Below are 16,932 nucleotides of genomic sequence, written 5' to 3'. Positions count from 1 at the left end.
TAACCCTAGTCACCGCCTCCTCCTCTCCCACACCCTTGCCTCTATGCGTTGAGCTCACCGCCTCAATGTCGTCGTGTCGTGCCCGCGGGCTATTGGCTCAACATGCTGGACGACAACAACTAGCCGTCCCAAACACTATGCGCCGGCGGTGCCTCCAACTGGGTTACCAATTGTGTAGATTTTATTCCTTGTGCTGCACTAGGGCGGCCACTGGAGCATTCTGCTCCCACCGTGGCCCGCCTGGCATTGGCAGCAGCAATGGACCGAGCGCCATCGTCCCCGTGGATGAGCTCGACTCCGACGTGGGCCTCGACGAGCTCGATGATGAGGACGAGGACTAAACGATGTCGGCTAGTAGTAGCTAGCAATGTCGAATATCGGCACAACATATGTTTACTATTTTGCAAATGTAGCTTAATGATATTTAAAATTGCAAATTATATGTTAATGCCACGAATTTTAGCCATATTATAAGTACTCGAATGTAGTTTGTGTTAATCAACTTTAGTCTCTGTTTGATTGCCTAAAAACTATCAATTTCAAACAAAAGCCAAAAAGATAAGAATTTCTTTTATAAGACGCATTATGATAACCCGAATTGGCACGTGATCTTAGCGACCTTCAGAATACTAAGAATTTGATAACAACGAACAGTCGCTGGGTCAGCATGGCAAATTAAACTATTTTGTGCCAAATTATGTGTTGCTGGGATAGCAATTTCTTTTAGCAAACATGGAGATCCGCCATGTTCAGTTTTTCGGGAGGATTTGTCGTGGTTGTGAAGGAAATTGCCGTCCTTACGACAACATAGATTGCTTAAAAATTTCTGATCCTCACCCAACAAACGTCAGACTTTTAACATTTCTGAATTATAGAATGCGCTGCACATGCATTATGATGACTGCTAATAGGCCAACTCTGCGGCTAAAGTTGCTCTCATGAAAGCTCGCGTTGATTAGTAGTTTAGTACTCCCTTCGTCCCGAATTACTTGTCACAATGGATAAAAATAAATATATCTAAAACTAAAAATACGTATTGATACATTCATTTCTGCGACAAGTAATTCAGGACGGAGGGAGCTACTACAAGTGAAGTAACCTAGATGGGTTAATTAGTCGCCCGCCTCACCCCATCTCACGTAACCAGGAGGGTTGGGGGCGCCCCCCTAGGGCTTCCCACCTTCCGGCTTGGGGGGAAAGTCACCCTAGGGGAGATCCCATCTACCCTGGCCGCCGCCCCCCTAGGGAAAACCCTAGGGGCGCCACCCCCTCCCTTCCCCTATATATAGAGAGGTAGAGAGAGGGCAGCCGCACCCCCTTGAGCACATCTCCACGCGACGCGCTGCCTCTCCTCTCCCTCGCATCCCTCTTCTTCTCCATAGTGCTTAGCAAAGCTCTGCTGAGATTTCTCCACCCCCACCGCCACCACGCCGTCGTGCTGCCGGAGGACTCAAGCTACTACTTCACCATCGCTCGCTGGATCAAGGAGGTGAAGGCGTCATCAAGCCGTACGTGTGTTGAACACGAAGGTGCCGTCCGTTCGGCACTTGGATCGGGAGTTCGCGGGACGGATCGTGATAGGATCGCGAAGACGTTTGACTACATCAACCGCGTTTCTTAACGCTTCCGCTTAGCGATCTACAAGGGTATGTAGATCCAATCTCTCCTCTCGTAGATGGTCATCTCCTAGATTGGATCTTGGTGAGCGTAGGAAATTTTTGTTTCCCATGCAGCGTTCCCCAACAGCATCCTGCTCCCACCGCGGCCCGCGTGGCATTGGCAACAACAATGGACCGAGCGCCATCGTCCCCGTGGACGAGCCCATCCTCGTCGGGGTGGCCCACCGGCCGACACCTGGTACGACTCCTCCTCGGGCGAAGAGGAGGATGCTATCGCCTCCCTCTTCCCCGCCCACGTTGAGCCCGAGCCTGAGGACCCAATCAAGATCGTGCTCCCGCAAAGCAGAGGAGCATCGGCGCCAATGCTCCCCCTCCCAGCCGACGAGCTAGAGGAAAAGTAGAAGATTGAGCTCATTGCTCACCACTCCATCGAGGAGGCCAAGCGCATGAATGAGCTTGACTATTGCTGGAGGTTCAGTTTGTCGCTCGACTCCGGCATGGGCCTCGACGAGCTCGATAATGAGGACGAGGACTAAACGATGTCAGCTAGTAGTAGCTAGCAATGTCGAATATCGGCACAACATATGTTTACTATTTTGCAAATATAGCTTAACAACATTTAAAATTGCAAATTATAAGTTAATGCGATGAATTTTAGCCCTATTATAGGTACTCGAATGAAGTTTGTTGTTAATCAACTTTAGTCTCTGTTTGATTGCCCAAAAACTATCAATGTCAAACAGAAGCCAAAAAAAAAAGAATTTCTTTTATAAGACACCTTATGATAACCTGAGTTGGCACGTGGTCTTGGCGGCCTTCAAAATACTAAGAATTCAATAACCAGCAAACAGTCACTGGGTCAGCATGGCAAATTAAACTATTTTGTGCCAAATTATGTGTTGCTGGGATTGCAATTTCTTTTAGCAAACATGGAAATCCGCCATGTTCAGTTTATCGGGAGGATTTGTCGTGGTTGTGAAGGAAATTGCCGTCCTTACGACAACATAGATTGCTTAACTTCTGATTTGCCATCCTTACTCAACGAACGTCAGATTTTTAACATTTCTGAATTATAGAATCCGCTTCACACACATTATGATGGCTGCTGATTTGGCAACTCTGCGGCTAAAGTTGCTTTATGAAAACTCGGGTTGGTTAGTACTCCATCCGTATTTTAGTGATCTAAACGCTCTTATATTAGTTTACAGAGGGAGTAATTTAGTACTCCCTCCATTCCGAATTATTTGTCACAATGGATAGAAATGAATACATTTATTTATGTGACAAGTAATTCAAAACTGAGGGAGCTACAAGTAAAGTAACCTAGATAGGTTAACGAGTCGCCGGCTTGCCGCTAAATGACAGCTCCGGCGAAAGGTCCGATGCCGACAAATAAGTACCAGCTCGAAATAAGAAAGCATTTCCTTCAAATTAATAGGATTATTAGTAGCATAACACGTGTTAGAAGGCAGGTACATCCTCTGTTGTGTTGTGTTCATGGGGAGCAGTAAAGCAATAGGATAATGGAGCCGTCCAGATCAAATCCAAATCCATGGCCGGCCGGGCCGCGTCCCCTCTCCGTACTCGCACTTCCACACGCACCCTTCTTGACTTCACCGCTACATTAGGAGGACTGACTACCCCTAGGCGTCAAGTTCATCTGAATATAGATTCTGATGATGCATTCGTCTCCATGCTCAGCCTACATTTAGGAGTACACCACTGCTAGGCGCCGAGCGTTGTTCATCTGTCCGATGATGCTAGCCCACGGCCAAGAAGACGAGCAGGGCAGCACCACGGTGGTGGCGGTGGTGTGCCTCCAGGCGCAGCGCGTCGCCGGCCTGCCCGCCTCCGTTGGCCAGATCGAGCTAACATGCCGTCTTGTTCAGCATCCTCCTCACGTCCATCCTCTTGATGATCTTGAGGATGATGATGATGGAGTGGGTGATTGTCATGAAGCAACGGCGGCTCAGCGTGCCTCTGCCTCCGTCTCCAGCGGCAGCGGCGACTTCCGCAGCCAGGTGCTCCTGCTCCACTGTGGCGCCATCACCCCCTCCCTCAGAGCCGTCCTCACCGTCTCCTTGACCCTGAGACACCCAGGACAACGGCACCATCAGCAGCAGCAGCAGCAGCACCTCCAGGTCCACCTTGGCGCTGAGCGGCCGGGCGTCCTCACCTACCCGCTCACCGGCGCCGCGGCTGGGGGCCTGCTCACCCTCGCGCTCCACCGCAAGCTGCTCTCGCTGCCACCACCTTCTACCGCCACTAGCTGCTGCCTGCCGCTGCCAGCATGCTGCCGCCAGCGACGGCGGGGGATCAACACCACCAACAAGAGCCACAACCAGCAGCAGCAGCAGCAGCATGGCATCCAGTACGACTCTGGTGACGAGTCGTCGTCTGGCTTCATCATCATTGAGAAGGAGCTCAGGCGGCCGCCCTCCGAGAGCCTGCCCACCGCCGCCACCGACAGCAACATTGACCAAGACAACATGAAACTGGATCAAGAAGAACTGGACAGGGTCGAGGACGAGTTCCTGGCCATGCTCGAGCTGTCAGCCGGCACCACCACCTGTGTTGAGCTCGACTTCGACCTCGACCTGCACCTATACTTGGACAAACTCGTCAGGGAAGCCGAGGCCGAGCTTGGCAATGCCAGCACCACTCATCTTCCCAACCTGCTGCTGCATCCCATGTGAATTACTGATGCAAACAGGCAAAATTAAGATGCCAGTTTTCTGAATCTCATGTGCACTTTCTTTTTTCTGAAGCATACAGTTTCTAGCTGAATGTAATGTGCATTTTGGATCTAGCTGATTCGCAGTCCCCCTCCCACCTTTGCTAACCAGTCAATCAACTCTACTCTACTCTACTGCGCTGGAGTATGTAACAAGAGATTAATAGGCAGGAACCCAAGTAGTAGTAGCGAAAATTAAGGCACACCGACATGTCTCTGAATCCCAGCACCATTATAATCAGATCACTAGCCACTATACAGTAATAATAATAACAGTATTGTACAACAACTGATCTTGCTGAAAAAACCAAACCCCAGTATGTAGCCATACGAAATAATTCACTTCTGTTGATCTAAAGCCAGATCCATCCAAGGCCACAGCTGGTATTTCTCTGTATACCTATTCAGACTTCAGAGTAGGCTCACCAAAATAAGGCTCTTCTTCACTTGTATTTCTCCATTATGCGCCGGGCTTCTTCGGCGGGGTCGTCCGACGGAGGACTGTCTCCTTCATCCACACTCCTGGAGCCCTCTTTTGGGTTCATCGCCAGGAAGGCGAAGTATATAAGCCCCATCATCGCCTGCCACCATCAAACCAATCATCAATCTGACTTGAGAAACCACAGAAAGTTGCAGCAAGGGATACAACAGGGCAAGCAAATTCTGATTATTAAACATTCTTGAGATGTACCAAACATATAAATTAGTGATATTGAGCATTGTGCACGACACATTGCTAATTAAGAGTTGTCAGCTGAGTCATGCCAAGAACGTGGGGTACATACCAGTACAAACAATGCGGTGGAAATGACGGACTTGAGCAGAAAAAGGGCGACAGACACGGCAACAAATGTCACGCCTATCCTAGCAATTGGGCGTGGAACTGAATCCTGTCGCACATCAGAACAGAAGGCCAAACTAGTTCAGTTTCAAAAGCCAACCAACCACACTCCAGCGTATTTTTCTGACAGAAGTAAAATTCAGTGGAATGAAGTGACATACATACTAAATGGGTAAGCAAGAGTGACATACTGGGACAAGAGCACTTCCAGCATCCACGGCTTCCTTACCGACCCTCCATGTTGTTTGAACAGCTGTAGTGATATGCAGGAGTGTTAGATAAAATAGATATTTGGAATTTCATCATGAAAGAGAGAAAAACAAGGCCACAGAGCATTAGCACTAGCAGGAACAGGGTACAACACAAAGGCATCCTTGGAAAAATAAGCACCAATTCATGAGGTGTGAATGCATGTGGATACATATCATGGTACTGGTACACACACACACACACACACACCACATATATACAGTCAGAAAATTACAGCTGGGACAGAGGGAACTAATTAAGTGGTGATACCACACCCTGAAATGAACAAGACCACTCCATGTGTATCATGAAAAGAAGCTAGGAGCATATGCGCATATTTGGGTGTGCTGTACGTGTTGAGTTTGTAGAAGTATTAGTTTCAGACTTTGAGTGAGAACATATAAATTTCGCTTAATTTCTTACCTGGAAGTCGAGACAACGCAAAAAAAGAAAAAAGGATTGTGTGCCAATGCATTGATAGGAAAAGAAGGGTTTGTACACTACAGACCCATGTAATACATGTTCAGTATAAGAAGTGGGATGGGAGTTAACATGAACTTGCATGAGAGCTAAATTTCCAGTTTCTGCTCAAACAACAAACAATAGGCAGCAGGCTTACTCGCGCTGGTATATACTCCCTCCGTTCCAAATTACTCGTCGTGGTTTTAGTTCAAATTTGAACTAAAACCACGACGAGTAATTTGGAACAGAGGGAGTATATAACAAATAATCCCCAAACAAACAAATAAACAATACGGAGATGAGATTCATTCAGCACAATTAATTCAGTGACATGGAATCGATTCAGAATCTTCTTGGGTCGTAGTAACAAACAATCCCAAATACAAATACACAGAAGCACTAGATGCAAACAGATTAGATAATTAATCAAATTAAGGAAGGAGAGGAGGGGAGGGGAGATACCTTTGGAGAGGTTGGACTGCGCGGAGGCGACGACCAGGAGCCGCGAGTTTGAGCGGAGAAGCCGCATGCTAGGGGAAGGGCGGCGTGCGGCGGCTGACCAGCACCAACTCAGGGGACGGTGAGGGGTAATAGGCATGGCGGCTGGGAGGAGTCGGGCGGCGGCGGGAGCCATGGCGATGCGGTGGTGACCTCCCGTCCCCAAATTCAGAGGAGAAGGCAGGCCAGGCGAGAGTGTATCCACCAGATGCAACGACGCATACTGGGCCATTGGATGTCAAACGAAGGGATACGATGGAGCTAATGCGTGGCCTCATGCCACATTTACACAAGGAACCTATTTTTTTCTTTCTTTTTTTGAACTTACATTACATAAGGAACCTCTTAGCTGCAGCTGATCTCTACTCCTAAATCTCTACTCGGGGCTAGTTCGAAATCCCTCCGCTCCACAACTCAGCTCCCGGAGCAGGCGGAGCTGCAATTGAAAATAACGGAGCAGAGAAACAAATGCTCCGCAGATCCTCGTATTTTCTCGAAGTTGGTGGATTGCCGAACAGGCATCTAATCTCTACTCCTAGTTTCTCCTCATCGGTTTATTTTTGTCTGGTTTTTTTGCCTCACCCACGCTGGGTTTTTTCATCAATCTTTTATCCAACTGAACCCTACCTCTCGTTATTTTTTCTCGATACACCAAGAATCGCTCCACCAAGCCCCTTGTCTCTCTTGGTCCTCTTCTCTAGGGTTCCAAGACGGCTGCCTGCGTCGCCCACATGCGTCCTCTCCTCACTCTCTTCCTCCCGACCCAACTAGGGTTCCATCTACATCTACCCCCTGCTACGGTAGATCGCTAAGCAGCAGTGTGACAACCCATGGTGGTCGATCGATTTTGCACCCGTGGCCATTGGAGGAGGCGCACCAACAATAAAGTGTGCTCTTTGGCGGAGGCATGGAGATGCAGTGGGCAGTTTCCACCTGGACCTTTCAAGCCATGGCCTTCCCAGTCTCCTCTTCATGCACCATGCGATACCGCCGCCCACGGTCCCCAGTTTCCTTGCTTGTGGTAGCCTCCCGATCCTCTTCTCAACGCGTCGCGGCCTCTTCATGCGAAATAGGACGACGAATGCGCTCTTGTTTGGATTCAAATGGTTGGGAGTGTTCTTTCGTACAGCGACGAGCGTTGGAGGGCACCGCCAGGAGCCTCAGCTCTTGTGACATCTCTTTCTAGATGCACATCGACGGTTCTGCATCTCAGGTACGCCATTTTTCACAGGGAAAGAAGATTATTTTCTCCTCAACTAGGATCTTGTTTGATTAACACCAGTTTAGTTTTAGGGGTTTCCTAGACATGGCTTTGCAGCTAATTGCATGAGTGAGCGGTTCATATATTATTTTTATCAAGTCGCACAATTTTTTGGTTAGGATAGAAGGGTAAATGCATTGGTTGGTTGCTTCCAACGAACATGGTGGCGTATCAGTTGCATGCCCAACAACAGACATCATGTTTTTTATTTCGTGGTAATGAACGAATGTATGTTACAATGTGACAATGGTTCAGAAGACATCATATCTGCCTTCTTGGCTAGGGGGCGGCGCACGCCTCCTCCCCCTTGATGGTGGTGGCAAATCAACATGAAAACGGGAGAGGGAATCAGGGTGGAGAGCGGGGGGGGGGGGGGGGGGGGGAGGTTGACGGGGGACTCCTCATTGGTGGTTAGAGGGGAAGAGCGATGTGAAGGAGAGATGACACCAAGGGGAAGTTGAATTGGGCTTCATCCGGTTTCAAATGAGAGGGCTCCAACAAGAAATGTCACTCTACGACGAAAACCGAGTGGGAAGTCCAACAAGAAAAGGGAAGGATGCGTCGTGGGGTGATTTTTTTATGTTGGATGTGCGTGTTGGAGATAACATGATGGATAATCAGGACAACCACATCCCCCCATATGGTCTAGATTTGGGGGAGCTCGGGCTATCCAAATGGTTGTATTATGGGAAGCACGTTGCCTGCCCGTTTGATATTCGAACATGCCTGAGCGTATGAGGAAGAAATGAGCTTTGCCCTTGAAAACAACCTTAATCATTTGTTTGATTCATCTATATGCATTGTAACCCGTAGCAACGCACGAGACGTTCTACTAGTTGTACCAATTTGCTTCCCAACCCAAATATCTGTAGGTAAACGATTTTATCAGGCTGGCCGGCGGAACGCTCAGCCGGTTGCGTATGGTTCGTTCGATTGAAATAGATCTTGTGGTCTGTGTGCGGTCATATCTGCTGACCTCCACTGCTCCTCTTCCTTATCTCTTGACGAATGAAGGAGCAACACACACAACAGCCTGACTGGGCCGGCCCACTAGCAGGCACAGTAGCGGGGGTTTTGCACTATGGCGGCAAATCTACAGTAGTGTCCTGGTTCACTATGGGCGTGTTTGGTTGCCCGCATGCAGCCCAACCAGGCCCGCGCGGGATGTGCGCGGCCTGTTTGGTAGCCCGCATACACTATTGGGTCTGCACCGCACGCTTCTTAAAGCACCTCAGGGCCTGGCTCACTGGGAACGCACGAATCGGCAGTTTCTTCAGGGCCAGGCCCGAGCGGTGCACGTGGGCGGGCGCAGCTGCACGCGCGCGGCCACCCTCGAGAAGCCGCGTTGCTTCCCGAAGCACCGACAGTTATTAGCCTCACCGCCCCTCACCGCTCCCTCTCCCCACTCTTCCCCACTCTCCCAACTCTCACCGGCGGCGGCGGATCGGAGCAGAGGAAGAAGACCACCGGACTCCATCACCGGCGGCGGCGGATTGGAGCAGAGGAAGAAGACCACCGGACTCCACCAATGGCGGTAATCACTTATCTCTCTTCGACATGCACGCTAGATTTGATCCACGGCGATAGATTTGATCCACGGCGGAGGGGAATGGGGAATAGAGGTAGATAAGCATAGGGGTAGTTCATACTAGTTCATAACAGTTCATACGAGTTCATACATGCAAGATCGAAATGCATAAGGTAGATTTCGGGATTGGGGGATAGGGGAATAGGGGGAAAGGGGGTACACAACGGACACCGGCTGACCGCGGCGGCCATCACCGGCGTGCGGAGCGGCTGGTCGAGCTACTGGCCTTCATCTTCTTCTTCATCGCCGTGCGGGCCGGTGGGTCGTCCTCGTCGTCCTCGGCGGAGTCGAGGTCGATCTGCCAGGTAGGACGGACTGGCTCCGGCGCCCTAGCTGGCATGTGCACCGCCTCTTCTTCCTCCTCCTTAGGCTCCCCGCCGATGACCGCCGGCGGCGCGATAGCCGTCTCCCAGTACACTGCGGCACGACGGTCATTAGGAGCCCAGTAGGTCTTGTACTTGCACCACTTCTTCCTCTGTTTAGGGTCGTCGGAGACGGCCTGATTCATGGCCCAGCGAATGATGTCAACTGCCATCGCGCCCTTCGTTGGGTCAGGAATCAGCGTCTTCAGCTCTTCTTTAATGGCCTTCATGAGCACGGCATTAGATTCGTTCTGCATGTCCGGCATGGAGCCGAAGTTCGAGCACACCTCCATGGTGTTCTCGAACTTGGTCCGGTCACCAGCCGTCCACCCGAGGAAGAAGGCCCTCTAGCCAATACCCCAAGGGAAGGGGTTGGCATTGGAGCTGGAGCTAGAGCTCATGGCGATGGGGAGGAGGAAGGTTGATAGTGAGAGAAGAGGGGGTGGGTAAATAGTGGTGGGCAGGGTGAGTAAATATAGGGGGATGGAGAGGAGGAGAAGAGTGACAGTCATGCCGTTTTAACTACAAGCTCTTGAATTAGCCATGAACTCTGTGCAATGCCTGACTCCATGACTTGTGTGCAGATCGAGGACACGGAGGTGCTCTCGGCCGTTGACAGCAAGGGCAAGCAGCCCCTTCATCCAATGTCCGACGAGGTTGAGCTGCCGCCCACCGCCGAGGAAGACCCGAAGACGCCTGAGGGTGGTGACGACGAGGGCATGGAGGAGCTCCCTAGCAACAAGCGCCGCAACTACGGCCACTACCATCAGGAGGATGGCCCAACTCACTTCTGCAAGGTCATCCTTGCACCGAAGCTTGAGTGCATCCCCATGCCCCTGGACTTCACCAAGCACTTCGTCGCGGGGCCGACGGAGTTCAATCTCAGGAACAACACCGGATGCTCCTGGAAGGTGACGGTCAAGCTGATGAACGACAGGGTGACCCTGGATCAGGGTTGGGCCACCTACGCAACTGTTCATCAGATCAAGATCGGCTACATGGTGACGTTCAAGCTCCTCACTCCCGACACCCTCAAGGTCATCATCTTCGACGACGATGGCACTGAGGTCGTCAGCAAGTGCGGGAAGCACGGCGAAGCCTTCGCCGCCAAGGAGTAGGGCCGGGCCACCTCTTTCGAGCGTACTATCGAGTCTGCTTTGAACATGTTTATGGTTTATGCGTTGAACTGTTATATCTGTGGTACTGCTTATATCTGAATTATGCTAGTTGATACTCTGTTTATACTCTGTTGTGCTTGCCAAAGTGTGGTGGTAACCTCACCAACTACCAAAGAGGTTACCACACATCAGGCCTTGCATACAATCAAACACCATGCCTTGAGTTTGTGGACTAACATGCAGGCAACCAAACACCAGACAGCGTGATTCAGCCCATGCAGGTAAGAGGGCATGCAGGCAACCAAACGACATGCATATGGTGCATTTGAGGCTGCATTTGCATAGCCAGGTTGGGTGGAGAAGTGTATGCAATGCGGGTACTATAGCGCACGGCAACCAAACACGCCCTCTGGTGGCCGGTAGCGATTCATTTTTTCTTTTTATTTTTGTTATTATTATGAACAAGTTTTAAGAACACACTTTTTCGAAATTTCAAAATTTTGTGAATCTAAACATTTTTTTGCAATTTGTGAACAAACCTTAAAAATGTGTATTTTTTGAAATTCTATTTTTAAAGAAAATATTTTTGGAAATCCTAAACAATTAAATAAAACACGAACAATTTTTTGAATTTGTGAACAAATTTGAAAAGTAGAAAGATTTTGGAAAACCACATTGTTTGAAATTCCCGAATATTTTTGGGAGACACAATTTTTTTAATTCATGTAAAATTGGTAAAAACTAGAACAATTTTTGAAAAGCATGAATATTTTTGAAGTTATGAAATAATTTTTGAAAAAGGAATATTTATTTGAAAAAAGTGTTCTTAAAATTTCTGATATTTTAAATTAGGTAAAAATATTAGAAATTCATGAACATTTTTTAAATAGAAAACTAAATAAAAAGGAAACGAAAATAAAAAAAATAAAAACGAAAATAGAAAAGGTAAAAAAGGGGAAAAAAGAAAATGCCAAAAATCCAATAAAATACCTGGTTTAGGAACCTTCAGAGAAGGTTATTTAAACCAGTAACCGGAATGGGACCTTCCAGACGGTTCCCATAACCGAAACGTAACGCAGTGAGCGGCACATAGGATTTAGGAGTCTGAGCTAAATAGTCCGAGCTGTCGTTTAAAAAGCGCGAGCTGTCCAATGACCAACTGACGCTTTTGGCGAACACAAAATGCGCATGCCATTAGAGCATTTTCAACAAACGTGCTAGAGAAGCCGCGCGCTGAAAAAACCGACTATTTAGCGTGTTCCAACAAGCACGCAAAAGTCTGGCACGTGTAACAAATTAGCGCGCGGGTGCCCGCCTACCGCCACCCTTTCCCTTCCCACGCCTTCTTTCCCGCCTCTTCCGGTGCCCCGCCGTCGTCCCGCCTTCTGCACCGCCTTTTCTAGCGCCCCGTCACCGCTGCACCTTCTCCCCTGTGTCTTCCAGCGCCCAGCCATGCCGCCGCGCCCCCGCAGCAGCACAGGTTTCCGCGCCGTCCGCCCCCGCCCCTTCGGCGTGTATTACGCGGAGATCCGCTCCGGCGATACACGTCTTGGGCTCGGAACGTTCGAGACCACCCACGAGGCCATCTGCGCGTACGACGCGACGGTGTGGCGCCTCGGGAGGCCACGGGCGCAGATGAACGTGCAGATGCACGAGCAGGCGCAGGAACTCGTGCCTCCCCCGCGACTAATCACCGAGGAGGATCGCCGCATCCAGTGAAGGCGGGAGCGCCGCCTCCTCATCGCCGAGGCGGATGAGCACGCCATGGTGGTGTGGCGCGAGCGTTTCCCGTAGGATGTCGGTGCCGAGAACGAGTTCTGGATGCAGAGGAGGGCGGAGCGAGCCGCGCGTTGGGCAGACAAGCGTGAGCGGAAGGCACTGACGGAAGCCCAGTGCGACCTGGGACCTGCATCGACCTGGGACGAGGAAGATCCTCGGTGGGCCGACGCGTTTACATCGTCGGACTACACCACCGAGGAGGACGACGAGTAGTTTATCTAGTATATTTGCACCGTAGCATCATTTTTATCTAGTTTTATTTGCATCGTATGGATAGCTTGTGGTGTGGGGCTTGAATTTATTATGCTATGAATTTGAACTATGTGTTTTTTTATATTTTTCGATGTGTTGCTTTAATTTTTTCCAAGCACCGGCTGCTCGCTCGCGTTAGATTTTACAGCGCCTGATGGCGCTATAGCGACGCGCTAAATTTTACGGCGCCTGGTAAAGCAAACACTCTGTTGTGTGCTAAAATACGCTATTTCGACGCTAAAACAATTTAGCACCCCGCGCACACAGTGCCTCTGTTGAAGATGCTCTTAACTTAGCTACATGAAGAAAAAAAAAGCCAGTGTTGCTTCTTCCTTGAGTACCGTACAAGCAAATTAATGGCCAAGCCGGTGATCAAATGGCATGACGTAACAGCTAGCTATCGGGGGGCGAGGGGCCTACAGATACAGCTAGCTAAAAGCTGAAGGCCGGAGACGACGACGACGAGGAGGAGGATTCTTGGGCCGTGGCGACCGTAGTGGTAGTCTTCCTCCTCTTCCCCATGAACCGCTCCAGCGACCTCACGACGCCCTTCCCTCCTGTTTTCGCCTGCTCGTCTTCCAGAGCCCTCTTCGCCGTGCGTATGATCGCCCTCCCCTGCTCCTTCGTCGACGCAACATCTGCTGCCTCGCCGCCGTTGCCCATCACTGCTTTCTCCGGCTCCGGCACGGTAGGGCAAACTCTCTTCTTAATTATTCGTCTCGATCTTGGAGAGAGAGAGAGAGACAGGGAAACTTGATACAGAGAGAAGCAAGAAAAGCAGAGGACAAATGGGTTGATGCAGTCAGAGACCCGTGGATCGATCGATGGGTTTTAAGGCTCAACTTTCTCGGTTCGGCATGCAGTTTGGCACACGTGCGCGCGGGCGAGCGTAAGGATGACCGTGTGTTTTTAAGCACGTGCGACAAACGTACGCACGGCCGCCGTATGGTGTTTCCCTTTGTTTTGCGGCGGCGCGATCTCTGCTCGATCGGGTAAGGCCGCGTGCTCCTGCGTCGCTGTCACGTCGGGCCCGCCGGCTTAGTTCTGGCAAGGACTGAAGCGTGAGCTTAATCGGGGAGAAGACCGTGCGTGTAGTGTGTAGTGAAGCTAGCCTGGCCGAACTCAATCAGTAGAAGGCTAGGTAGCTAGATCATGCCTTACATGCGTGTGCTTGAGCCGGCATGAGGAGCACATGCCAAATTAAGGTTTAGGAGTTCTTCCAGATGTTGATCAAATGGATCGACGGTGTAGGTTGATCATATATTGAACTAGGCATCTAGCTAGCGAGCTATGACGCTGTTCAGGGCATCTCCAACCGCAAACCACAAAATTTCTCATGTCTTCATCCGTGGACAGGGGGGCCAAGCTGCGGACATGGATGCCGGAGACACCCACCCTGCCCGCATATATTTCAAACTCTTTTTAAAAAAATCAGATGAAATCATGCAAACACAGCGGATTTCATACAAACCGGACAAAAACATTTACATTTTAGACATATTTTAACAAAACTATGTGCATGTTCGGCCACGCAGAGCTCCATTTCCACTACTCTGATACACTACGCTAGTCTATGGCCTGCCGTGGCAGATTCCTTTGTCTTCCTCATGTCCGGCAGCCCGCTCATCAGACTGCCGGGAGCCCTGGATGTATATTTTTCCGCATTATCTTCCCTATGTCCGGCTGCGCCGCTCATCGGAGTGACAAAGAGGGTAATTCAATCGGAGGGGCAGAGGGCTCCTCCATTTCTGTGGAGCCCAGACAGGGGCCTGTGATGGTATGAGATAAAGAACCAAATAGGTCACCGGCTGTGCAAACCAGCGATGCGCCGGCGGTAGCCTTTCTGGGACCCAAGTGGCGGCAGCCTCCCATGTTCTACTTTCCCTCGATTTTGGCGGCGGACGCGGACGCTCTAGCCACCAACTCATCGCTCTCCACGTACCCGGCTTATTTTTCTACTGGCAGGGCGCGGTTACGCGTGCGTTGACATCGGATGGCGCGGTCGCAGGCACGGTACGACACAGTGCCGTCCACTGCAGCGACGATGCCTGTGTCGACGTACTCCCCCCTGTGCCGGCCTGGAGCAACTCGCTACTCCTCCGCGAGCTGGCTTGGAGCGGCGAGTTGCTGAACCAGGCCCGACTTGGAGCGGCAACTTGCTCTGTCGGGCTAGGTGAGGGAGGTGCAGCAACGAGCTGCCTCGCTCATATCCAGCGGGCTCGCGGGCCACCCAATCGGCTTTTATACCGGAGAACTGCTCTTCCTACTCAGCGGATGTCATCGAAAGGTGGAGAAAATTGTAGGAGGAGATGGGGAGTGGCAGAGTGGTGCGATTCTTGCCCGGCGTCTGGCCTCCTTTAAACAGCGGGCAGACGGGGAGAGCTTGCTTGGCGTTGTATTTAATGCCGCCCTCTCGTGAACGGACGTGTAACCGGAGTAGATTTCTCGGCTTCCATGTAGGTTTAATGGAGGCGTTTGAACGCGGTGAGGAGACGTGTTCTGCCGACGTGCAGTGGGCGGCGCCCGGCTGGCACGCCGCTTCAATGGCGGAGGCAATGAGAGGTCGCGTCTGCCCTAAGACATCTTGAATGTGGAGCGGCCACTCTACAACGGCATGAATGCGGGCAGCTGGTGCCAGACAGGAACTCACACGGGTGAGGGATGAGGTGGTTTGGATGAGCTACAGCGGTCAGAAGCGGGCGTGGGTGCTATCCGAACGCCCGCAAAGCCCCCCACATTTGTCTCCGGTTTGCGGGTGACAGTACGTCCGGACCGCTTTACGAACCGATGCAAACCCGCGTTGAATGTCATAACACATCCGAATCATGCGGTTTGAGGGTCACCGTTGAAGATGTCCTTACACTCTCGAAACATTTCCATGTGACGCAGTTTGTAGATAGCCCTGTATGTAATCTGGACAATGCTGCTTGCACGTAAGTACAAGGGATCCACCAAAAGCACGTAAGTACAAGGGATCCTACTAAATGTACCCTACGTAAACCTTGCAACCAAACATTCAAAAAAGAGATGCCCAGTGATTTCTATCACAACAGGAAAAAGGTGGAAAAATTCCCATGCCACTTCAACATGTTGTCCTCGGTAGTTATTCTCTCCATTCACAAATATAAAATGTTTAGCATATTTTAATATAGACTACATATAGACTGAAAGCCACACAATGCCATGATTTATTAAGGGACAATTATGCAAGAAACCCATCGACAAGTACAAGCAAAACCATGCCGAACAAGACTCCACCACCAAACACAAACTAATACCTGAGAGTCGAGGGGAACCTGCGTAGTGTAGGGAAGCTCCTCGACAACGTCTACAAGAAGGAGATGACGACCGAGTGCATCAAACAGTACCGGCACCGGCCTTCGTTGAGAAAAAGCTTTCACCCAGAGCACCTCACATCACCACCCCACCGAACCCCATGGGAGGGGATCAGCCCATGCCAACAGCAACCACAACCTAGCCCCATCGAACCATGGTTTTTCTTTGCGGTGAACCAATCGACAAATCCTTTGAGAAAGGGGAATGACATTCAAGGATGCCTTTGTTGCTAGTACCGACCTTCATCAGCCAATGCTTTCGCCCAGAGTCCAACACGCTCCACCTCGATGAGCCTCATGGGAGGAGGCTTAGTCACCAATGAACCCAAGAAAGCCGTGCAGAACCAAGCCGGAAAAGCCGGTGAAAAGCCAGGCAAGCTGGAACATCGCTTTCCCCCACCACAACGCCTCACCCACTGCACCATACGCACCATGACACAAGGAGATCTGTCCATAGGCAACCCACACCGCCACAACCACCTGCAGCCCACCGCCGCCACCACCACGCGCCAAATCGTTGACCCTAGCATTAACACGTCGCTGAATTACCGCCCGAAGCCAACCTTGCCACAACACACCATCCACATACAATAGTAGAAAAAAAGCCTATTGTCCCGGTTCGTGAGGGCCTTCTGTCCCGGTTTGTGAACCGGGACTAAAAGGTCGTTACTAATACCCTTAGCCTTTAGTTCCGGTTATTACACGAACCGGGACAGAAGGTCCTTCACGTGGCCGCTGCGGCCAGCCCAGGACGGGGGGCCTTTGGTCCCGGTTGGTGACACCAACTGGGACCAATATGCATCCACGCGTCAGCATCTGGCTGGAGCTGAGGTT

The 16,932-nt window shown here is 50.7% G+C and overlaps 1 protein-coding gene across 1 annotated transcript; it reads right to left on the bottom strand.

Moving 5' to 3' along the window:
* Positions 1–4,564: 4,564 nt before the first annotated feature.
* On the bottom strand, positions 4,565–6,658 carry LOC109750526 (uncharacterized). The gene is made up of 4 exons (XM_020309487.3): positions 6,368–6,658; positions 5,386–5,447; positions 5,139–5,243; positions 4,565–4,934 (listed from the first exon to the last, which is right to left on the bottom strand). Exons 1-4 carry the CDS (start codon positions 6,633–6,635, stop codon positions 4,797–4,799), a joined length of 573 nt encoding a protein of 190 aa, XP_020165076.1. The 5' UTR covers positions 6,636–6,658; the 3' UTR covers positions 4,565–4,796.
* Positions 6,659–16,932: the final 10,274 nt, after the last annotated feature.

Source organism: Aegilops tauschii, chromosome 7 (assembly GCF_002575655.3).
Source record: "Aegilops tauschii subsp. strangulata cultivar AL8/78 chromosome 7, Aet v6.0, whole genome shotgun sequence".
Lineage (NCBI taxonomy): Eukaryota > Viridiplantae > Streptophyta > Magnoliopsida > Poales > Poaceae > Aegilops > Aegilops tauschii.
This window is presented reverse-complemented; position numbering and strand designations above follow the sequence as displayed.